The following is a 25,357-nucleotide window of genomic DNA, read 5'->3' as shown; positions in this document are numbered from 1 at the left end:
CAGATGCTACAAAGGCTTCTTATGACCTAGCCCCAGAAGTCCCAGAACATCACCTCTGCTTATCCTACTAATCAAAGAAGCCACCAAGATCAGCCTACATTCAAGAGGGGACAAGCAGACTTTTTGTCTAAAAAAACATGGACTTTTTATTTCAACCTACCATTCCAAACCTCCAAAAAGTTGGTCACACACCTCTATTCTTTATTATACTTTTCATTTTTCTTTTATGTGAACACTGCTCATAGGAACAAATATTTTTATACAAAGAAACCTGCAATTCCACAGCTTCTGCATTGACCTTGACTAAAGAACCCTGGCTCCCTCTCTAAAGACAGTGTAAAAGTTAGAATTATGATGCAGATAACACACTGTCTTGTGTTTTCCAATGCACCTAAAATTTAATTGGATATCATGTACCTGGGCCCAGGGCATCCCTGATGGCTAGTTGCCAACGCAGGGACATGTGTTCAGTCCCTGGGTCGGGAAGATCCTCTGGAGTAGGAAATTGCAAGCCAATTCAGTATTCTTGCCTGGGACATCCCATGGAGCCTGGCAGGCTAGTCCATGGGGTCACAGAAGAGTTGGACATGACTTGGTGACTAAATAACAACCTGAGTCTAAGCCCTAGACCTGCCCAGAGACTCTAGAACATAGTTCCTTAAGTGGCTTACAGTCTATTAAGGGAAGAGAACAGCATATGAAATAAAACAAAGCTGTGTCCAGTCCTATGGTATAAAAAGGTATACTGACCATAAGGACTAGAGGAGGGTAGCAGTTGGTGGGGATGTGGGGTGTGAGAATGCGTTTTGGATGACAACTCCTTGGGCAGGCAGAACAGGAGAAACTCACACTGATGCCTGCCTCCTGCCAGCCACTGTCAGCACAGAAATGAGGCACAGACTCAGTTCCCCTGGCGGATCTCCACTGCAAACAAGCAGCCCGAGGAGCACAGAATAACCGAGGTAAGCACATGTGCTTTCAGAACACAGCGTTCTAGAGCAGTGGTGCGCAACTTTTTTGGCACCCGGGACTGGTTTAACGGAAGACAGTTTTCCACAAGCCCTGGGGAAGGGAAGGAGGAGGGCTTCAGGATGGTTCAAGCGCATCACACTTATTATGCACTTCTATTATTATTACATCAGCTGCACCTCAGATCACCAGGTGTGAGATCCCAGAGGCTGGGGACTCCTATTCTAAAGGAAAAGATGTTTTGGGGATCCTATATGACTGATTTTTTTTTTTTTTGACTGATTTTTGAGAACAGATTAGTTTGGTTTTTTTTCCCTTCTCTTCAGAGAGTTAAGAATTAAGTGGCCGATAATCTCACTGTCCAGATAACTTCTGTTGATAATTTTTTAAAATAACGATAAAGTACATGGAAAACTCAACTACAGAAAGATACAAAATGCAAAGGAACAGCTTTGCCACCTTAGTTTGCAAAAGGTAACCACTTTTAGGATTCTTAATGATGAGAGTCTGAAACAAGTAGAATGCACATGGAGGAAAAATTGACTCTAAACATACATGCTTGAAGAAAATAAAATGTTAAGACCACATGTGATTCGATTTCTGCAAAATGTCCAGAATAGGCAAATTTATGAAGATAAGAGATTCATGGACAGAATGCAGGTTACTGGTTGGATAGGGCTGAGGGTTTAGAGTGGATGGAGGGGGGCAGTGACTGCTACTGGGTTGTGGGGACAAAAATGTTCTAAAACCAGATTGTGGTGATGGTCGCACAACCCTGAAAGTGGACTAAAAAACAACGGATTAATTACACATTTTAAATGGGTGAACAGTATGATATGTAAAATATATCTCAGTAAAGCCATTTTACCAAAATGAAACCAACAGCAGGAATTCAGAGAGGAGGATGGAGAAGGCAATGGCACCCCACTCCAGTACTCTTGCTTGGAAAATCCCATGGATGGAGGAGCCTGGTAGGCTGCAGTCCATGGGGTCGCTAAGAGTTGGACACAACTGAGCGACTTCACTTTCACTTTTGTGCATTGGAGAAGGAAATGGCAACCCACTCCAGTGTTCTTGCCTGGGGAATCCCAGGGATGGGGGAGCCTGGCGGGCTGCCGTCTATGAGGTCGCACAGAGTCAGACACGACTGAAGCGACTTAGCAGCAGCAGAGAGGAGGAAGCAAGCCTGGAAATGCAGGTAAAAGGCCTGATCCTCTTGAGGCTTTGAACATTGGTAAAGAGCTCAGGGTATCAAATCTCAAAGGCAGTGGGGAGATAACTGCGAAACTGACAAGTGGTCTTGAAGACATGGAAGAGATCTAAAGGAGAGACAGTAAGTGGGGACACAGACAGGAGCCTGTAGCAGAAAGCTGGGCAAGATGCAGAGAATCAAGAGGCCGGATGGTGATTAGTGACTGATGAAGGCAGAGCCTATGGGGGTAAAAGAGAAGAGAAACCCTAGGTTTCTTTATGATTAGTAAAGGTGCCATCCAGGAATTACATGGACAATGAATTTAGGAGCTGTTTTCAGTTCAGTTCAGTTCAGTCACTCAGTCGTGGCCTACTCATTGCGACCCCATGGACTGCAGCACACCAGGCCTCCCTGTCTATCACCAACTTCTGTAGTTTACTCAAACTCCTGTCCATCGAGTTGGTGATGCCATCCAACCATTTCATCCTCCGTCGTCCCCTTCTCCTCCTGCCCTCAATCTTTCCCAGCATCAGGGTCTTTTCAGATGAGTCAGTTCTTCGCATCAGGTGGCCAAAGTGGTGGAGTTTCAGCTTCAACATCAGTCCTTCCAATGAACACTCAGGACTGATCTCCTTTAGGATGGACTGGTTGGATCTCCTTGCAGTCCAAGGGACTCTCAAGAGTCTTCTCCAACACCACAGTTCAAAAGCATCAATTCTTCGGCACTCAGCTTTCTTCACAGTCCAACTCTCACATCCATACATGACCACTGAAAAAACCATAGCCTTGACTAGACAGACCTTTCTTGGCAAAGGAATGTCTCTGCTTTTTAATATGCTGTCTAGGTTGGTCATAACTTTTCCTTCCAAGGAGTAAGCATCTTTTAATTTCATGGCTGCAGTCACCATCTGCAGTGATTTTGGAGCCCCCCAAAATAAAAGTCTGCCACTATTTCCCCATCTATTTCCCATGAAGTGATGGGACCAGATGCCATGAGCTTAGTTTTCCGAATGTTGAGCTTTAAGCCCACTGTTTTACTCTCCTCTTTCACTTTCATCAAGAGGCTTTTTAGTTCCTCTTCACTTTCTGGCATGAGGGTGGTGTCATCTGCATATCTGAGGTTAATTGATATTTCTCCCGGCAATCTTGATTCCAGCTTGTACTTCACCAGCCCAGCATTTCTCATGATGTACTCTGCATATAAGTTAAATAAGCAGGGTGACCATATACAGCCTTGATGTACTCCTTTTCCTATTTGGAACCAGTCTGTTGTTCCATATCCAGTTCTAACTGTTGCTTCCTGACCTGTATATAGATTTCTCAAGAGGTAGGTCAGGTGGTCTGGTATTCCCATCTCTCAGAATTTTCCAGTTTATTGTGATTCACACAGTCAAAGGCTTTGGCAATCAACAAAGCAGAAATAGATGTTTTTCTGGGAACTCTCTTGCTTTTTTGATGATCCAGCAGATGTTGGCAATTTGATCTCTGCCTTTTCTAAAACCAGCTTGAACATCAGGAAGTTCATGGTTCACGTATTGCTGAAGCCTGGCTTGGAGAATTTTGAGCATTTCTTTGCTAGAGTGTGAGATGAGTGCAATTGTGCTGTAGTTTGAGCATTCTTTGGCATTGTCTTTCTTTGGAATTGGAATGAAAAGTGACCTTTTCCAGGCTTGTGGCCACTGCTGAGTTTTCCAAATTTGCTGGCATATTGAGTGCAGCACTTTCACAGCATCATCTTTCAGGATTTGAAATAGCTCAACTGGAATTCCATCACCTCCACTAGCTTTGTTTGTAGTGATGCTTCCTAAGGCCCACTTGACTCTACATTCCAGGATGTCTGGCTCTAGGTGAGTGATCACACTATCATGATTATCTGGGTCATCTTTTTTGTACAGTTCTGTGTATTCTTGCCACCTCTTCTTAATATCTTCTGCTTCTGTTAGGTCCATACCATTTCTGTCCTTTAATGAGCCCATCTTTGCATGAAATGTTCCCTTGATATCTAATTTTCTTGAAGAGATCTCTAGTTTTTCCCATTCTATTTTTTCCTCCATTTCTTAGCATTGATTGCTGAGGAAGGCTTTCTATCTCTCCTTGCTATTCTTTGGAACTCTGCATTCAGATGCATATATCTTTCCTTTTCTCCTTTGCTTTGGGAGCTGTTTTACACATATGTTTAAAACAGGCCCACGTGCTGTCCAGCAAGCCACTGGTTATGTGCATCTGTGGCTTTTCAGAGAAGTTTAGTTCAAGAAACTTGGGGGAATGTTCAGGATACAGATGAACTACAAATCATGAGATTCCTAAACTGGTGGAAGGGGAACCAGGGAGAGGACCAAGTAAAAGGATGTACAGTTTTCAGAAAGTAAAGTTTTCAAGTGTCAAATGCCTAGTATTTATCCACTGGATTTAACAATTTTGGAAGCGTCACCAGCAGTGAGCCTTTAGGATGGTGGGAAAGGAGGTGCCCCACAGCATGGTGGGAGCGCTCATGAGGAGACAGCAAGTGATTGTTACTTTAAAAGGAGGTAACTTGAGAAGGGTCACAGTAATTTTTAGAAGACGAGAGATAAACAGGGTTGAAGGGCAAGTGCTGGGTCTGGAGAAGGGATGACTCACAGCAGAGACCGGGGATGGGGACACAGGAGACCAAAGCCTCTGCAGATGAGACAACTCTACCTCTGACATAAGAGGGAAGGAGTGAGAAAGGACGGGTGGAGAAGGGCGGGAAGAGGAACCAACTAGGACTCAGAAAGAACATCAAGGACGGACCTGACGGCCCAGCACCCCTGGGAGCAGCATCACTTGACCCGAAGCTGCACAGCTTTTCTCTGTGGTAGTCAGCAGCCCTCAGGTGCAGAGAGGACTACTGTTAAGATGAATCCAGGGTTGGCGTTGCCCCAAAAAGTGGTCTGGCTTGGCTTGAAAGAGGATTGAACAGTTCCTTGTGTGTAAATCACAGGCTGAAGCACATAAAATTGCTGATATTTGACTGTATCTTACCTATGAAAACAATTTCATATGGTACAACCTAATAAGTGTTGACCTGACTGGCTAACTTTACAGCTAAAAAAGATGCACAGAGAACCATAATGATCTTTAAGCCATTAACAACCTAACTAAAACTTTCAATGGGATAGGGCTAGATAAAGCAGAAACTCTCCCAAGAACAGAAAATACAGAATAACTGCAATTATTTGTGCATATGGCAATGAATTTCCTTTAATCCAAGACAAATATGACAAATTCCTTAACTATCAAAAGCTACATTTTATTAAAAACAATCTGTCTTTAAAAATGTTTGATCATACAATATATACAATACATGCTGCTTTCCTTTTTGGATTTCAGCACCCACTTGAGTCCTAAAAAACAAAGGAGGGAAGCATCCACTTGAGTCCTAAAAAACAAAGGAGGGAAATAGCTGGTTAACAGTTAATAAATGGTAAATCAAAAGTTCATTTAAGATGCATAAAGGAAATCTACCAACCAGCTCCTCCTCAGGGAGGAGGGCCCAAGTAAACCCACAGTATAGATCTAATGTCAGTTCTCCTCTTTCCTTCAATTACCTTGGAACAAAAGCTCAAATAATTGAACCATATATTAAGAGTTTACACTAAGTACTGAAAAGCTAATTTTAACTTTAACTCAGAACCCCACTTTACAAATTTATAGAGAAGGAAAACCAAGCAGAGTAAGACTGACTTGCCTGACATTTTAAAGGGGCAGAGCCAACAGGATCCCATCTCCTGATCCCTACCCACAGCTGTGTGCAGTACAGAATACCAGGTCATTTCTAAGATTCCCTTTCCCATCTCCTTTATAAAAATGGAGAATTATTTCATAAGCAAAACACAGGTTTCAGAAATGCCTATTACCAACATCATTCCAAGATAGTTCTACTTTAATTTTCCTTTTCTACTTTGTCTGCATAAAGTAAGCAAAGCTAATGGGACAGTGAACAAAACTGATGGGAGGATTCAATATTCCATTATCTCATTTATCCATTTATTGTGGGGGTGGGGAGAATGCCAAACCAAGAACAATCTCTGCTCTCTTTCAACTGCACATCTTAAGATGACCAAAGTAATCAATCCAAAGGTGGGAACTTGCAACCAATGGGTCGTGTTCTGCCCTTCTCACCAGTTACACACAATTTTAAGAATGGGGCACTAGAGGGAAGCAAAATCCAAATTTCACCAGAAGATGAAAAAGTGAGACAGAAACTATGATAAATACATGCAGCTGTCCCATGGGAAATGTTACCTTCAGCTGGTGTCAAGCACTTAGCCTCTGCTGGCTCTGACTTGAAGTAATCACAGGCTCTGAGATCTCAAAGGTCCTCACAATCTCCTGGTAGAGAACAGACAGCATGTGGGCACTGAGTTTACAGCAAAGGAATTCTTGGAAAAAAATTGCCTGGGGTAACATGCAGGGCTTTACCTCCCAGTCTCGATAACTCAAAGCTATAATTGCTTGATTCCTAATTTGAGTGTTTCCTCCACTTTCTTCATTAATATTAACAGGCTCTGTTTGAGAGGCAAAGTTTTCAAATCAGAAGAGGTAATCTGAACAGAAACCAATGAATAATAGGAAAGACACCTGTACCAAGCAGATGCTTAGAATATTATATCCTTATTAGGAATTCATGCATTAGTGTTGTATTATTACAATAGAAAGTAACCCCGCTTGCTTCCATTAAAAAAAAAAATACATATGGTAAAATAACACATTCCAATCATTTGAAAAACTCGGCATATCTATGAACGAAACAGAGAGCTAAGGTCTAGTGTGTCCAGTATGAAAGTAAGAACTTTTTAAAGGAACTGGTAAATGCAATGAAAACACTTCATTCTGTACAGTAGGCCTTAGAAGGCAAAGAGTAATGGAGAATGTGAATCATTCAACAAAATTAAGATTCTCTCTGTATTAACCATGCTCTTTAATATTTACTGACATTTGTAAATTGTATAGCAATGTTCTTTTTTGACATCAATTTTCTAACTGTGAGAGATATTTAAATGAAACTTGTATATAAGAGGCAAAAACATAAGAAAGAAAAAAAAAAAGATTCTGGAGAGGAAGAGCTGACATTAGGGATAAAATAGAAGGAAACTACAAAAATAACTGTAATTACAGACTTTCTAAATTAAAATTGAAGGGAAACTACATCATTTCTTGTTATTCTTCACAGCAGTAAACATTGAATCAATGACAGAACTGAATCCATCAGTTTTAAACTATGATCAAGTTTTCAGTATTTTCAGTTAGTTGAGGAAGACATTGTAAAAGTTTGTCGCCTAAAATAAAAACTCAATTTACATTTAATAAAATACATTTCACACCCTCCAGTAACAAATACATTTTCTTTAAAACTAACTTTTCTGGACATAGAATCATTTACCTATTACTGGCAGTCGGTCTCGGTCAAGTCTTATTCTTGCAAAACCATCCTATAACACAAAGACTGAAATTTAGATTCAAAACCTTCAGGCATTGGATGAAAAAATTACTCAGTGAGAAAATTCTAAACCTTAGACAATCAAAATATACCATAACAATAGTGTGGAGTGTATACAGACAAGCCTTCTCTAACATCTCCCTCTACATGGGGTATCTTTCAGGTTCTAATCAGCTTGCTTACCCAGGCACAACCTCATCCCCAAGATCTCTTAAATAAAACTACAACCATCTTGGCTCTTTGACTGATTCATACTTTTTGAGTACTCCACATTTTATTATTATGATTATTTTTTGGCTGAGCCATGCAGCTGGTGGGATTTTAGGTCCCCCACCAGGGACTGAACCCAGGCCCTCAGCAGTGAGAGCGAGGAGTCCTAACCTTTGGACTGTCAGGGAGTTCCTGAATACAACACATTTTATGATGCGTAATACTATCACTGACCGTTGACCGAATATGCTTTAGTTATCATTTCTGAAAAAACACTTTTGTCCAAAAAAAAACCACTTTTGTCAACACAAGATTCTATTTTGTTAAAATTGAATTAATCTTAGAAGTCCAGGATTGCAACCGGACATAAGACTGAAGACAGCCTAGAGAAAATTCTCAAGGTACACTTCTGAGAATTTTTCTTTTTTTTTCCTCCTGAACCATCTGTTTTGAAATTACTTCAGACTTAAGAGTTACAAGACTACTGCAAAGACCTCCCATACATTCTTTCCCCAGGGTCACCAACTGTTCGTGTTTTGCCATATTTATATTACTGCTTTCTCTCTGAAAGTGAAAGTGTAGTCACTCGGTCGAGTCCGACTCTTTGCAACCCCATGGACTGGCTTCTCTGCCCATAGAATTCTCCAGGCAAGAATACTGGTGTGCTTTGCCATTTCCTTCTCCAGGGGATCTTCCAAACCAGGGATCAAATCTGCATCTCTTGCATCTCCTGAACTGGCTGGCAAATTCTTTACCACTGTGCCACCTGGGAAGCCCTTTTCCCTACAACTTCGGCATATATTTCTTGAAAACAAGGGTATTTTCTTACATAACAACTAACAAATTTGGGAAATTTAACATGTATATCACATAGTGACCTAATCTGTAAGCTCCAAAAATGTCTAAAATGTAAAAGCAAGCACTTAATTTTTTAGCTAGTTTCTTTGGCCTGTGACTCGTCAGTGTTCTGCTGCTGCTGCTAAGTCGCTTCAGTCGTGTCTGACTCTGTGCGACCCCATAGACGGCAGCCCACCAGGCTCCCCCGTCCCTGGGATTCTCCAGGCAAGAACACTGGAGTGGGTTGCCATTTCCTTCTCCAATGCATTTAAGTGAAAAGTCAAAGTGAAGTCGCTCAGTCGTGTCCGACCTTCAGCGAACCCACAGACTACAACCCACCAGGCTCCTCCGTCCATGGGATTTTCCAGGCAAGAGTACTGGAGTGGGGTGCCATTGCTACAATGGGTCTAAAACACATACTGGTCAGTACAAATTCCTTAGCCACCTCTCATCTATACCTGTTATTATTTACTCTTTTAAAAGCAAAGAAAAACAGAGAAATAATCTTAAATCTTACCCTTATAATAAAAGAAACATGAAAGATGTTTTCCACTGTCCGGGGGAAAGAATGTGGATCAACCACAAAGTCAAAGAAGGACATCGGAGTATCAGCTAAAGACAAAAGAGGAAAAAATTCTTCAACAGAGGAAAAATTACTTTTGCTCATCAATTAAGACTAATATTCTCTAGTGTTAACCAAAGAAAGGAAGTGGGCATTCATCCTGTTTTGGGATGGAAATCAATACAACCCCACTGGAGGACAATCTGGTATATCTATTAAAAATCTGCATGCCCACTTCCCCGGCGATCCTCCTTTAAAAAGCCATCCTACAGAAATATTAGCACACGTGCACAAAGTGGTGTGCCCAGATTTTTCACTCCAGTAGTTTATACAAGAGAAAAATGCTATAAAGAACTTGTCCACTAACAGAGGATTTGTTAAATGTATAATACAGTCACCCAATGGGAATCATTGAAAAGAGTAAGCAGGATCTGCATGTACCAATATGGGAAAATGTCCAAATGGACAAGTCATCTTGCAGAAAAATGTGTATATTATTTTGCTTTGAAAAAAGCAAAACACCACCACCACCAACAACAAAAAATCCCAACTACTTAGTTGTATATTTATTATGACTGACATAGACATGAGAAAGTCTGAAAATACACACATCACATTTTGTAAGTGGCGACCTCGAGGGAGTGAGGTCAGGTAGAACAGGAACTTGGCTTTTTACTTTTCTCACGTCTTTGGCATGTATTATTTTGTAACAGAAAAAATATCCCGTCTGAAAAATAAAAATGAGAATTTCCTTCACCAATGTTCTCATGGGATTTCTAGAGAAGTCTCATAAAAGACATGTCAAGAAAAATCAAAATGATTCAAGCATTACATATATGCCTTTTAAATAAAAATAGCTTCTCATTCCAAGTGACACAGGCCTAACTGACAAATACAGGTTGCTCCATTTTGAGCTTGGTATCGTACTTACGATCTTCTTGAAAGTATGTTTGCAACAATCCCAAGATTCTTTCCACTTCTTTTTCTGTTGCTTCTTGATGAGACTCTTCCATTCTTTTTAACTGAAAATACAAAGCTGTTATCAGGCAGACTGACCTGCTGGCCTGCCTGTTAACCTTTTCTGCTCTCTTCCCCAGCCAAACTCCTCTAAATATCTTTTACTTAGGATTTCTAACAGTTTTTATTCCTGTCTTAAAATTGACAGTTAAAAAAGATTTTCCTAGCTTTAGTAACATTTTCATATGAATTATCTGAGAGGAGTAACATAACCAAATCCATCATTTTCAGGTTGAATGTAAAATAGCAAATTATAAAAGGGGCAGTGGTTCTCACCTGGGAGTGATTTTTCTGCAGCGCCACCCCACCGCCCACCCCCACGATGAGACATTTTCTAACACTTGGTTGTCATACTTGGGATGGGAGGGGGGAACATGAGAGGAGGCTGTTAGCATCTACTGGGAAGAGGCCAAGGATGCTGCTAAACATCCTACAATGCACAGGAGAGCCTCTCACAGCAAAGAATTATCCAGCCCCAAATGCCGACAGTGCCGAAGTTAAGAAACCTGTTTTGGGAGAACTAATCCATACTACAGAAATGGGTTAAGAACTAAGACAAGTGGCCCATCCAATAAAATGTTTAAAGACTAAACACCTCAAAAATGATTCAAACATTAAATGGTTACTTTTTAAGTGACAGAGCCTGACTCCAGACCCAAACCCTGAGAAAAGACAGCCAAATTACAGGTATATGATACTAATGGCTATTTTAAATTAAGCGTTTTAAAAAAGCAACATTTGAACAAACAAACCTGGGCAGGCATTGCCTGCTGCTCTTCTATCATACGAACTTTTCTTGGACGTTCAATTCGTGGCTTTGGCACAGGGCACTCTCCTTGTATTGAACCCAACCTAATGAAAAATATGCTTTCATGTCTTTGTTTTTAAAACAAACTAATTTCACTAACTGAAAGCAGTTCCCACAGCATCCTCAAATTCAGCCCAGGCATCAGTGGTGTATGAGTGACATGGGACCAAGACTCTGTCGGGTTTGTGACAGCCTTTCTGCTCCTTCTGTGTTTCTCAAAGAATTCAACCAGGTTCCTCCCCAATACTTTTGTATTTTACTCTCAATAGTAAGTCAATCAGTATGCCCTCTGTGGTCCTCCCAGCTAGCCTGTTGTCTGTTTTGCAGAGCCAGCTTCAGAGATCAGGGGAAGGACGAACGTGTGTGGGGGACGGGGATGAATAGCCCCACTGGGCTTTTGGGGGTGCCAGAGCAGAGCCCCACTGCCTGGGACTCCAGAACACACCTGTCTTACGAGATAACAGGTAAGGCAGAGGCCACGCGATTCCTTTCCCTTTTGGACTCCCTCCACCTCCCAAAACCCTACAGCAACAGACATAGCAGGCAGAAAACAACCAGGGCCCAGAGAACGCAGTCCCCTGTGGTCCCTGCACTGGAGGGAATCAAAGCATACAGTAGAGATCATGTGGGCGCTAAGCTGCTTCAGGCATGTCTACTCTTTGTAGCCCATGGGATTCCCCAGGCAAGAATACTGGAGTGGGTTGTGGTGCCCTCCTCCAGGGGATCTTCCAGACCCAGGGATGGAACCCGAGTCTCTTATATCTCCTGCATCAGCAGGTGGCTTCTTTACCACTAGGGTCAACCGAGAAGCCCAAGCAAACCTTACCAGATGGAAAGAAAACATGGGGGAAAGGTCACTGCAGGCCAAGGCAACAGCAAGTACAAGGCTGCAAAGCTGTAAGTAAATCATTAGCCGCAAATTGGGCTAGATGATGACAAAGGGTTTAAGTTATATAACCCAAGGCTATCTTTCTATTTTTTTTGGACATGCCTCGAGGCTTGGGGGAATCTTACTTCCCCGACCAGGGATTGAACCCACACCCTTGCCAGTGAGAGCTTGGAGTCCTAACCACTGGACCACCAGGGAATTCCCAAAAGGCTATCTTTAGATCCTGCATTTATGGTGGAGCCTAATTCAACAGCAAAAAAAAAAAAAGAAAGATTTAGACTTTTCCTATAATAAAGAAATTTGATCTTTTTGCTGTAATATACAGTGATTCTGGGCACTTGAATTAAGGGAAGTCTTGTTAAAAACAGATGCCTTGGAAAATAAGAAGAAAACCCAGATGCCTGGCCCTGCACCATAGACTTATTAAATCTACATCTCCAAAGCCTTCTGAAGCACTACCAATCTCAGGAGGTTTAGAAGGGCACTCAGGATAGACACATGCCCTAAGCTAACCACTTAAGGAAGAAACCACTTGAGTGGTTGCCCTGGAGAAATTATCTACTGGTTATTTTAAAGGCTGTCTTACAAAAGAACCAGTAAGGGTTGTTCTTAGCGTCTTCATATGACTGAACTAGGAAATTAAGACAGAAGCCAATTCCATTTGAGTATAAAGAAAAGCTTTTCAAAATCAAAGCTGCATCCAAAAAAAGAGGAACTGGGCAGTTTATGTGACAGTGACTCAACTAGTCTTCAAATACAGGACAGCGATCATCTGACAGGGATTATATATAATAAATGGCACTTTACGTATATTGGTAGACTCTTAAGATACCTTTCATAGGAGGTATCATCCTCCTACGTAATAAGGACTTTTAAAGATGATAAAGCCAGACATTATGTCACAGACCTAAAGTCTCCCATGCTAGAAGGCAAAGGTGCCAGCAGAGTGCCCTGATAAGGAGGTGCCAGCCCACGGCCTTTCCTGCTCCAGTTAAGCTGGATGAGGATCCATCCACAAGATATTATGGGCTTTTAAATCAAACTTTAGAAAGTCTCCAAGCGATGGCATCATGACTATCTCCTCTACAATACCAAATAATTGTTGTCCCTACAATAAAATACAATTTAAGGTTTACAAATGGCTGGTCTGTCAGATTTTCAAAATAATCTTACAGAAAGTGGAATGTATGGGTTTTATTAAAGGTGTTTTCTGCTGTTTTGCCTGATATTTTCCAGGAGTCATAGACTATGAATTCCAAATCAGAACTGTCTTCATCACGGATGAGTTCTTCAGCTTCTAGCGGATTTACACCCATATGAGTCAGCTACAAAAACGAAGGGAAACAGAAACCCCAGTTAAGCCACGAGCAATCATTCAGGGCACTCAATTATCTCTATCACTACACAAAAGGCCAGAGGCAAAGTCTGTTTTCAGTGTCCTAACATATTGGCTCAATTTCTTATTACAAATTTCCTGTTTTCAAAGGCACCTTTCTTTTTGGCAGAAACTATTCTTCAAGGTACTCAGGACTTTTTGGTGAGAAAGTGAGATGATCCAGACCAACGGATCCCAACTGGAGCAGTTTAACCCCCACAGGCATTCTGTCTAGAGACACTTTTGATCGTCACAACTGGGTGGATGGCAGGGAGGGCTGTGTTACTAAATGCCATAGAGGGCATTTAGTGGGTAGAAGCCAGGATAGTGCTCAGCATCCTACAGCAGGTGCCAACGAAACAAAGACTCAACCAGCCCAAAATGCACTTAGTGCCCAGGCTGAGAAACCCTGCTCTAGCCCCTGCAGGCCGAGGGGCGGGCAAACCAGAACTTAGCTCGCTGGGCCTGATCTCACACAACGCATTTTTATAACTATCAGCAATACTGAATTAGCATAAAAATAGAAAATCACATCCCTAAGCAAACACTCTGAGATAGAACATGGAAGTTTAGCTGGCTTTTAATTTTCGTTTCCAGCCAACCTCCTGGAGACCGCTGATTAGCTTGCAGATTAGGTTTTCCAGGGAGCAGCACCTAGCATAAGGGAGATTCACTCATCTTAAAGGTTACTTCCTGGGAAGAGTTGGCGGAAGTCTAATAATTCTCTTATCTCAAGCTGTCTTGCAGAAAGTGTATTAAATTTGCTTTTATGAAAGTACATTTTTATTACATTATAAAATTATGAAATGCCTAGAAGTTATCAAATTAAAACAGCAATACCATATATAAACAGTAATCAAAAAGCCCTCAGAGAGCTTAACCCTTTAAAGGCAGTTAAACTTTGAAGAAAAGAGAGGCTGCCAGAACCCAGTCAGAGACACAGTCAGCACTGTTCCATTCTCGTGCCAACCATTCTACCACTGCACACTGGGAGGAAGACATTTCAGTTTTTATCTGGTCAAATCTACCAATTTTTTCTTTATAGTCCTTATATTTGGTGTAATACTTGAAAAAATCCTCCCGCCAGAGTCTAGACAGCTATTAAATTGGGGGTCTGCATGGACCGCTTTAAGACTTACGGAATTTAAAGTACAAAGCTCACCCTGATAAATAAAAGTAATTTTTAAAAAGATTACCCAATATATAGTCAACTTTATTGAGCCTTTTCCAAAATGCACTTCACTTCAAGTTTTAAAAAAAGAAAAATTTAAGGTTTAAAATTTAAGTTAAATTTTTTTTTTGTTAAATTTTTTTAAAAACATCAAAAACCTCATCTGCCTCATGCCTTTACAAAATAATTTATCTTTTCGGATCTCATGGTACTAAATCATTTTAATAACCTTTTAACAAACAGAAAGTCAATGTCCTAACAGAAATGCTAGGACAGAGGTTGGCTCAAAGTAAAACCAAGATGAAGAAAAAAAAAAGTAAAATACAAAGTTCATCTCATTGTGCTTTTTGGGGGCAAAAAATTCATCAAGCAAAAGTTTCAAAATTTCGGGTAACCACCATCCAATCATTAAGAGGCAAAGACAGTTGAATAAAACAACAACAAAAAACAAAAGCAGAACCCCAACCATACGCGTATGGTTCTGGAATATTCTCAAAGACAAATCAAAACATGCCCCTCCACCAGACATAACTCATGTCCAGCTGTACTTTACCTGTATGTGGGCTTCTGCCCAGCCTAGGACAAAGGTCCCAGGTCACTGAGAATGAACTCATGAACTGACGAGTGAGGGAAAAAATGGCCATTTGAAATAAACCTAGCACCCTGAGTCTTAGAAGGCTAGGAGATTTTCAAACTGCTCTAAACTTCCAATCTAGATTCCACCACGTAGTTCGATTGTCATGTGTTTAATCTGGTTAAGATCTCTCTGGAGGAATCTCAGGCCCAAACAAAAGGGTAAATAAGTGAAGACCATGTGATATGGATATAAGCAAAGTGGATAATTGTACACTATGTGAGATGAAACATTGTTTATTACGATTCTGTAGCTTTGAACTTACTAGAGTTTCCACGTATCGTAACATATCAAACGAGTTCAGGTCAGAACGCAGCTGCTTTGCCTTCTCTTTGCCCAAATCTGAAGCCAGAACAAGAAAGTGGGCATCCAGAACTGCTTCTCTTGCTCGGGACACTGTTGGAAAAAGAAGGAACATGCTTATCCACAGGCATTTTCCCAAAACTTCCAACTGCACTTACTCCCCATTTCCCATTGGACCAAAAGAAAAAAAAAAATCTCAAACACACTCATCTCTGTGTAAAAACAGGTTCCCCTGCTCAGCTCGCCTAAAAAGCCAGCTCTCTACTACACTGTTCCTGCTTCTGGGAACCGAATAAAAATTTCTTCATTAACCGCAGTTTAACAAAACCTCCATCATCTCTAACACTGGCTGTTCCCTCGGACTCCAGTAACCCATCCAGGCACTATTAACACCTGTGTTGACGATGGAAGCCAAGCTGAATGCCCACGGTGTGTAAGGCGCTGTGCTTGGGCGTGGCCAAGACCGGTAACAGGTAAGTTGTCAAGGAGCTTCAGGTGAAGTTCCGTGCTGGGCAGGTAGTGGGAGATGCAAACTCTGCCTGGCAGCACAGGTCCCACCAAATGAACAGCCTACAGGCAGCAGGGCCATGACCTCCAAGGAGGGATGATCCAAAAAGGTTCATCTTTTAACATTTAAGATAAGCTACAGACAAGAAAGGATTTAAATAAAAAGAAACAAGGAAACGGGGCCAGGAAACAGGATGAGGTCTAGGGAGATGGGGGGGAGGGTTCATTAGAGAAAGACACAGTAGGACTGAGGGAATCAGTTAGACCAGACCCCGGAAGGAAACAGGCAGTGTGGAACAGTGCTCCGGGAACACCAGCAAAGGCGAACTGAAAAAGCAGCCAAGAGACAAACCCGGCAGGCAGAGTTCAAACACACAAATGCCTCTCCCTGCCTTGCTCCTCAAGGCCACTTCATTTGAATTTCTGATTGCCCAAACACTCCTCAGGCTGATGAACGCACTGACTCCAAGTTTTGTATTCATATGCACAATTTTCTCCCCGGTTTTATTTCAGAATTACTGTGAACATGACAATGACTGAGAGACAAGAGGCAAAAGCAAGGGACCGGTTCCTGGGCTGTTCTAGACCTCCCCTCCCCGCTGCCAGCCCATCACTGCCACGAAAGCTGTGAGAAAAGTGCCCATCTCCCACCGATGGATTCAAGCCTCTGAAGAGTTACAGAACATCCAATCTGTATATATGGAGGATGCAGAATTCTTTGTTGGCTGACTGTCTCCTAGGGCCCGGTTGAGTAACTGTGTCTTAAAAAGGCGACCCAGCTAGCATAGTGGAATTGGCCAAGCAGGAAATGATCTGTTAATCAACAACTTTTCAGTGGTGGGTGAATAATAGGGGACAAGGGGTCAAGAGCAACCCTGAAGAGATAGCCTGGGCAGGGGGTTCCAAGCTCAGAAGAGAAGAAAAAGCTAGAGAGAGTGGAGGAGGGGTTGCACCAGGTGGAAAGAAAGAAATGTTCTGGTTCTCAGAGAACATGTGAGTGGTGGTGTCCAGGCAGCGGCCAGCTCTGTTGACTTCTTCACCTGCATGGGTCTGCACTCTCCTCTTCTGCTCCCATAGAATTTAGAGAAAGGCCAGGAGGGAAAAGTAGTCTGAGGACTTGTCCCCAGGCTCTGTGACCCAGTGCCCACACCATCAGGGGCTGCCTGACCTGTCCTGTCTTCAAACACAGAGACCACTCTTAGCACTAACACTGCTGCTGCTTTTCATTCAAACCAAGCTTTTATTTCAGAGCCCCCTTCACCCCCTACAATGCTAGAGTTCAGTGCTGAGATTCTTCTCTTTCTCAGGCCCCTCCCCTCACTGGAGACCAACAGGGCCACCTGAAGACACGGCCATCCCCACTGGGTTATATTAGGTGGACCAAGAGCAAGGAGCTTAGGGACGGGAGGTCGGGAGGAAGGCAGGAAAAGAAACAGGATGTCAGAAACCAGCTCCGTTCTTTCTTTAATACATCCAATGCATTCTGGGTAGTCAATAGATAAGACATAAAAGTTCTCAGCAGTCAATACAGTAGAAACAAAATACACAGGAAGTTCTCAAACTTGAACAAGCAACAGAATCACCCGGGGCGCTTGTTAAAACTGGCTGCTGCTCCCCACCCCCACCCCAAATTTCATGTAAAGCTCTTACTACCTGCTTGTACTTTTGAAAGTGAAAGTGAAGTCGCTCAGTCGTGTCCGACTCTTTGCGACCCCGTGGACTGTAGCCCACCAGGCTCCTCTGTCCATGGGATTCTCCAGGCAAGAATACTGGAGTGGGTTGCCATTTCCTTTTCCAGGGGATCTTCCCTGACCCAGGGATCGAACCCAGGTCTCCCGCATTATGGGCAGACGCTTAAACCTCTGATCCACCAGGGAAGCAGGGCTTAGGGCCTGATAATGCACAACCACAGTAGTGGTGCTACAGGGAAAAAGGTTCCAAACCTAGGAAAGCACTCTTATAAATGGGGGTTGTTTGGTGTCAAGCATTCGGTTCTCAGGCAAAACTAATTAAAATTACCCTAAAATATATGATCACAGAAAGCTTCCTTTCATAAAATAATGAATTACCTCCATTAAAGAGAGTGTTGGCCTCTTCAAGGACCTCTGTTAACTTGTCGCTGGCATTCAATATATCCTCCCGGTTTTCTATTTTAAAAAAACAGAAGCTTTGGGAAAGGTGCTCATCATAGGCTAACAAGTCATTGACAGAGTAACCAGCTGCAGCTGGAGAGCCAAGTCCCAGCCCCCACCCCCAACCCCACCCCCGCTCCCCGGTGGAGTTATTTTCAAGCTGTATTTCTTTAACCAAAACGGCCTGACAACAGAAAAGATGACTACCCCTTTAGCAGAATGAACTTGGAAAGGGGACCCACTTGGTTGCCCCTAACCTTCACCCATGGGCTTCCACGCCTTCTGCAGCCTCTGAGGAGCGCTCTTAACAGAAGGGTTCTCCAACTCTGCAAGCCACATCTTGCAGAACCGGGCCACCCAGAGTCAGAATAGGTAGGTCCAGGGTGCGCTGGAGAATTTGCATTTCTGGCAGCTACCGCGGGCGGGCGACTGCCGGCGGGGAATCGCTGGATGTAAGAAAATGCGCCCCAGCTCCTAGTGCCTCCTCTCCCCCGCTTCCAGACCGCGCCCGGCCTCGGGCGGTTCCCCCGCCTGGGGGACTCGGGCGGTTCCCCGCGCTGGGGGACTCGGGCGGTCCCCCCCACCCCGCCCCCTCCCAGGGGATTCGCGCGCCCCCGCCAAGGTCGTGCATTGCGATCCGCACGACAGATGCGCGAGCGCCTCGAAAACCCCGAACCCGGGCGCGGCCGGGCGGCGCGGGGGCTGGTCCCGGGCTGCACGAACCAGCCGGGCCGCGCAGGGCCTGCGCGAGGTTCCCGCCTCGCGCCCCTGCCTTACGTTGGACCGAGTTGATAAGCGCGCGGTACTGATGGCGGATCTGGCGGCAGAGGCTGGGGTCGGTCTCCTCCTCCAAGCTCGCTGGGTCTATCATCTCGTCCCCGGAATCCGACGGTTCGGTATCCTCCAAGCCCGGGCGCTCTGGGGCCTCCCTGCGCTCGGGCGCGGCGCCGCGGCGGGAGCCGGGCGACAGCGGGGACCGCGAGCGGGAGCGGGAGCGGGTGCGATCCCGGTGCGGGTCGCGGCCCCGGCCCCGGCCCTCGGGCCGGCGGCCGCTGCTGTCCCCGGACATCGCGCCAAGCCTCCTTGCAACTTTGGAACGGCGGAAGTTCGCGCCAGAAACTGAAAGCCCTGCACAACTGAGCTCCTGCTCTCCGCGGAACGCGGCTCCCTTGCTGGAGCGAGCGCACAGCGACGCCTGTGGCTGGAGGCCGGCGGCAGGGGCCGAGGCCGGGGGCGCAGTGGTTACAGCGCCGCCAGGCGGGCACCGGGCGGCTCAGGCCCCTGACCTTGCGCGCCCCTGACTTTGGATACCACTTTAGGTGCTTAGAATCTTCGTGGTCTGGTCCTCCGTGCCCACCCCATTAGACTTTCACCTTCCCCGGGGTCTCCCTGGCTCTCCCGGACCCAGCCACACCCTTAAAACAAATATTTAGCATTCTTCCAGGTGGAAATTCATTCCAAGCTCCAGACAGAAATATCTGGGACATTGCCAGGTCATGGACACGCAGACCGTGTTTGTTGATCAAGGCTCCTGCAGTTAAGCAGGATGCGCGCTGGATATGGAGACGAGATGAGATTCTGCCGCTCACTATCTGTGACCTTAGTTCCTTGAGCCATTATGGCCGGGACCCAGTGGAGTTTATGAATAGCTGGTAATCCCCCCTCCACTTTTTTTTTTTTTTTGAAAGTGAAAAAGTGTTAGTCACTCAGTCCTGTCCAACTGTTTGGGACCCCATGGACTCCAGTAGCCTACGAGGCTCCTCTGTCCATGGAATTCTCCAGGCAAGAATACTGGAGTGGGTTGCCATTCCCTTCTCCAGGGGATCTTCCTAACCCTCATTTCCTGCATTGCAGGCAGATTCTTTACCGTCTGAGTTTATTTTTGACTGCATTGGGTCCTTGTTGCTGGGTGGGCAGGCTTTCTCTAGTTGCCACCAGTGGGGGGCTTATTGCTAGTCGTGGTTCTTGGTCTTCTCATTGCCTTGGCTTCTCTTGTTGGGAGCATAGGTTATAGATTTCTGGGCTCAGTTGTGGCATAGGGGTTTAGTTGCCCTGTGCTATGTGGGGTCCTCCCAGACCAGGGATGGAACCTGTGTCCCCTGCATTAGCAGATGAATTCGTAACCACTGGACCACCAGGGAAGTCCCAATCCCACCTTTTTTGAGGACAGAACAACTGAACAAACAGAAAATTGACAAGGTTCCTTGATTTTCTTGGAGTAAACTCTGTTAACCATCGTTTTAAAATATCTACACCTCCACAGTTTATGTTCATATTTGGTCCTCAAGCTGAAAGATTCTAAAATACTTTTAAATGGGTCTAAAAATGATGAAATTATATTAATATAGTTTTAAAGATAAGTATATGAATCTCCCATGTATTTTGGATTGTATTGCAAATGTTTCTCAAGAGTTCTTTTTGGTGCTGAGAACCCATTTTTTTCAAAGGAACAATGTCAGTTGAGTTACTACCCAAGTCTACAAAAATACCATGTCGTGAATCAGATGTACTGTTTGAGATAAGCACTATTCTCTGCAGCGTATATCACACCTCATTCCTGCTTAACCTGGATTTCAGGAAAGGTATGCCCTGAAGTCGGAGAAGGCAATGGCACCCCACTCCAGTACTCTTGCCTGGAAAATCCCATGGATGGAGGAGCCTGGTAGGCTGCAGTCCATGGGGTCACTGAGGGTCGGACACAACTGAGCAACTTCACTTTCACTTTTCACTTTCACGCATTGGAGAAGGAAATGGCAACCCATTCCAGTATTCTTGCCTGGAGAATCCCAGGGACGGGGGAGCCTGGTGGGCTGCCGTCTATGGGGTCGCACAGAGTCAGACACTACTGAAGTGACTTAGCAGCAGCAGCAGCAGCATGCCCTGAAATGAATCATGGTAATATCATCCCCGTTCCCTGAAGATCGGGCTAGGGATAGGACGTGATTCTGTTCTGGACAGTGATATGGGAGGCAGATTCACATTTGGATCACTCACAAAGCCTGCAGAAAAGAAAGTCTTTATCGCCATCCTCGCTCTTCTTTGTGATGCTGGCATGAGGAAATGGAGTCTGGCATGATGGCAACCATCTATCTACTACTGACGAGAGGACAAGCATGAGAAAAGACCAGAATACTGGGAACACTGGAGGGCAAGGATGGACATAGACGTGACGGAATTGCTGAGTGTCTGGGAGTCTGCCTACCTCCAGACTCCTTGTTAAGTCAAAATGTTAGACGCTCAGTCGTGTCTGACTCTTTGGAACCCTGTGGACTGTAGCCCACCAGGCTCCTCTGTCCATGGAATTCTCCAGGCAAGAATACTGGAGAGGGTTGCCGTTTCCTTCTCCAAGGGATCTTCCTCACCTAGGGATTGAACCCGGATCTCCAGCATCTCAGGCAGATTCTTTACACTCTAAGCCACCAGGGAAGCCCCCTGTAAGCCACAAATATCCTGTGGTTTGCTAAGTCGCTTCAGTCGTGTCCGACTCTGTGCGACCCCATAGACGGCAGCCCACCAGGCGCCCGCATCCCTGGGATTCTCCAGGCAAGAACACTGGAGTAAGGTGCCATTGCCTTCTCCAATGCATGAAAGTGAAAAGCGAAAGTGAAGTCACTCAGTAGTGTCCGACTCTTCATGACCCCATGGACTGCAGCCCACCAGGCTCCTCCGTCCATGGGATTTTTCAGGCAAGAGTACTGGAGTGGGGTGCCATCGCCTTCTCCATCCTGTGGTTTAGGCCATTGTTAATTGTTTTGTAGTTGCTACTTGCAGCTCAGTGCATTGGAACTGAAATGAATACCTAGCATTATTTCCAAGTGGAAATTCCCTCTATACTCAAGACAAAAATCCCTGTAGTATTTCATTGAGTTCAACAGCTTTTGATGTGTACTAATGGGCCACACATGCAACAAACCAAGCAGGTCATGAAGATGAGTCCAAGACATGCCTTTGCCTTCCAGGGTCTCACCAGGAGGCAGATATGAAACTGATCCTAAAATTCATGTGGAAATGCGTGGGACCCAGAATAGCCAAAATAACCTTGAAAAAGAAAGACCAAGTTGGAAGGACGCATGCTTAATTCCGAAACTTACTACAAAGCTATAGTATCTAAGACTGTGATGTTGTCATGAAGATAGACATAAAGATCAGTAGAATAGAATTTAAAGTCCAGAAATCAACCCATACAGGTACGTGTGCATGCGTGTGCATGTTCAGTCATGTCCAACTCTTTGCAACCCCATGGACTGTAGCCTGCCAGGCTCCTCTGTCCTTGGGATTTCCCAGGCAAGAATATTGGAGCAGGTTGCCATTTCCTCCTCCAGGGGATTTCCTTACCCAAGGGAGTGAACCCGAGTCTCTTGCATCTCCTGCATTGGCAGGCATGTTCTTTACCACTGAGCCACCTGGGAAGCCTGTCATACATGCATGGTCAACTGATTTTCTACAAAAGTACAAGATAATTCAATGAAGTGTGTAAATACTATATAAATAGCTTTAAATACAATGTAAGTGTTACCTGGGCGTTGCCAGTGCATGGCAAATTCAAATTTTACCTTTTGAAACTTTCCAGAGAAAAAATTTTTCCAAAATATTTTTTATCCTTGGTTGATTGAATCCGTGAATGCAGAAACCTCTGATCTGAGGGTTGATGGTATACTATTAATACTGCTTACCTGGAGTAGAAATAAGAAGAGAAATAGGTTATTAAATCTGTACTGCTTCAGTGATATGTTAATTGTATCATTTCAGAAGAGAAATTAAACTTTAAAATGTTAATTTTCAATCTGTACCGTGGAACAATAAGTACAAATTAGCAATCAAAAAGTGCAAATCAACATTTTCAAGGATATAGGGTTTTAAGGGTCTCAAGGTCTAAATATGGTTGTCTGTTAACCTCCGCACCCCACAAGCATCGCCCTGTGTTTTTTAGAAAAGAGTCCAGAGCCATGCTAGTCGACAGCACTTAGAACAACAGCTGGTCAGAGAAAGTTCTACACTTGAAGTGATTTCTAGCTGACAAAAACAACCACAAATGATATTAGCTCAAGGACCTTTTATAGCATGCTTAAGCCCTGGACTTCACACCATTCTCCAAAACTTCCCCCACCCCTGATTTCTTTTATTTCTTTTTTTAACATTAAAGAGCTTATAGGAAGTTCTCTGGTGGTCCAGTGGTTAGGACTCTGAGCTTTCACTGCCAAGGGCATAGGTTCAATCCCTGGTTGGGGAACTAAGATCCTACAAATAAATAAAAAGGATAGTTTTTTTTTTTAAGCAAATTATTGCTTATAAAAGAAAAGAGAAACTTGTAAAGAAATAAAGGCCAACAAATTAAACAATTCTTTTTCTAAATTAAAATTTGTTCTAACATTTTTTTCTAATCTCATGCCTTTGAAATCAAGTGTGTTAGTATGATGACTTCTTCTATATCCTTGTCACTCAATGCTAGACTCTTAAGACCTCATTAATGTTTTGGATCATGGTGTCTTGAATTTGAATGTGCATATGAATTACCGGGGAAGGGGCCTTGTTAAGGTACAGACTGTGATTTCCGTAGGCCTGGGAGAAGCCTCTCATTGTCCATTTCTCACCCTCAGGCAACGCCTATGATGCTGCTCATGGACCAAGCCCTGACCAGATGATTTGGTAGAGCAGAACCATTTCAATATGTAGTGCTCACCTCGGAGCACTATAGTAAGATTTTTCTTCTCATCAAGATATAATTCATGAGCCAATACAATAAAATTGAATTTAATAAAAAAAATTTAAAAAAAGGTATCATTCACATATCATAAAATCCATTCTTTTACAGTGTATCATTCAGTGTTTTTTTTTATTATATTTACAGAGTTTTGCAAATATCACCACAATTATTTTAGAACATTTTCATCACCTGAGGAAAAAACCCCATGCCTATCAGTAGACTCTCCCCTACTACCCCCAAGCCTCCCCCAGCCACTGGCAACCAGGGACCCATTTTCTGTCCCTCCAGATTTGTCATTTTTCCCTGGACATTTCATATGAGGGGAATCAGACAGTCCTATGTTGTCTTTTTGTATGTGGCTGCCTTCATTTAGCATGATGCCTTCAAGATATGTCCATGTCGTAGCGTACGTCAGTACTTTTTCTGGCTGGATGATAGTCCACTGTGTGGACTGACCACATTTGGTCTATCCATTCATCAGCTAATGGACACTCGGCTACTCTTACCTTTTCACTGTCGTGAATGCTATCTTGGCATTTTTCAAGCGTGCAAAGGGGCCCCTGTTGTGTCACAGTCACTTGTTCATCCAAGAGTTGGTTACTGCTACTTTTTTTTTTTTGGCAGCATGTAAGGCATGTGGGATCTTAGTTCCCCAACCAGAGATCAAACCAGCGCCTGCATTGGAAGCCCTGAGTCTAAACCACTGGACCCCCAGGGAAATCCCAGGAATATGATCTATTGTGAACATTTCATTTATGCCCTCCTTCTCCTCTCAATATTCTTATCATATTTTTCTTTTTTTAAAATCAGCCTTAGCTATGCTATTTTGCCTCATAATAAGGATGTTAATAATGTTACAAAATTGCTGTTATTTTCATTTTTAATTATTGATTTCATGAGTAATATTTGCTAACTTTTAAATATCCCAATCTCAAAACATAATTGAGATAGTTTTCAAAAATTTTTTGGCACAGAAAACTTATTTGGTTTACATATTAATATTGGTCTTCTCAATTGTGTAAAAGAATGCTAACATTTGCCTAAATATAATTGTTTCTTCATACACAGAAATTCTCATTGTATTTATCTCACATCAGAAACATGATATATGTCTACTCCTTTCTGGTCTATTGCCCTGTTATTTTTATACACAGCACTCTTTTAAAAATACATACGAAACCTGATACTCAGTGTATTTATTTAATTTTAATTGGAGAATAATTACTTTACAATATTGTGACAGTTTCTGCCATACATTAACATGAATCAGCCATAGGTATACATATGTCCCCTCCCTCTTAAACTGCCCTGTCATCTCCCTCCCCATCCCACCCCTCTGGGTTGTCACAGAGCACCAGCTTTGGATTCCCTACATCGTACAGCAAATTCCCACTGGCTGTTTTACACATGGTAATGTACATGTTTCAATACTACTCTCTCAATGTATTTTAAGATATAGAGAGTAATGCAGTTTAGCAAAGCTCTGAACATTGAAATTAGTGGTTGAAGTTAATATTGAAAATATTGCAAAGGGGATGAAATTTTCATTACATTCTAGCACTCTTTGGGAATGCTCACTTAGGTTG

At 43.4% G+C, this 25,357-nt stretch overlaps 1 protein-coding gene and 1 long non-coding RNA gene across 3 annotated transcripts; one reads left to right on the top strand and one right to left on the bottom strand.

Moving 5' to 3' along the window:
- Positions 1-5,367: 5,367 nt before the first annotated feature.
- On the bottom strand, positions 5,368-19,243 carry NSMCE4A (NSE4 homolog A, SMC5-SMC6 complex component). Of its 2 annotated transcripts, none has more exons than XM_005890163.2 (11): positions 18,845-19,243; positions 18,005-18,082; positions 15,391-15,521; positions 13,119-13,270; positions 11,001-11,100; positions 10,163-10,253; positions 9,187-9,281; positions 7,566-7,614; positions 6,605-6,690; positions 6,428-6,514; positions 5,368-5,561 (listed from the first exon to the last, which is right to left on the bottom strand). In XM_005890163.2, the coding sequence occupies exons 1-10, from the start codon at positions 19,134-19,136 to the stop codon at positions 6,440-6,442; spliced, it is 1,149 nt and encodes a 382-aa protein (XP_005890225.2). In that variant the 5' UTR covers positions 19,137-19,243; the 3' UTR covers positions 5,368-5,561; positions 6,428-6,439. The 2 variants fall into 2 exon arrangements, with proteins under 2 accessions (XP_005890225.2, XP_005890224.2); XM_005890162.2 differs by having other exon boundaries at positions 5,368-5,526.
- On the top strand, positions 11,285-17,566 carry LOC138985796 (uncharacterized). The gene is made up of 3 exons (XR_011462763.1): positions 11,285-11,520; positions 15,746-15,901; positions 16,449-17,566. It is a non-coding gene; the product is annotated as an uncharacterized lncRNA (long non-coding RNA).
- Positions 19,244-25,357: the final 6,114 nt, after the last annotated feature.

This window comes from Bos mutus, chromosome 26, assembly GCF_027580195.1.
Source record: "Bos mutus isolate GX-2022 chromosome 26, NWIPB_WYAK_1.1, whole genome shotgun sequence".
Taxonomy (NCBI): domain Eukaryota; kingdom Metazoa; phylum Chordata; class Mammalia; order Artiodactyla; family Bovidae; genus Bos; species Bos mutus.
Note: the sequence above shows the minus strand (reverse complement) of the source record. Positions and strands in the feature narration are given on the sequence as shown.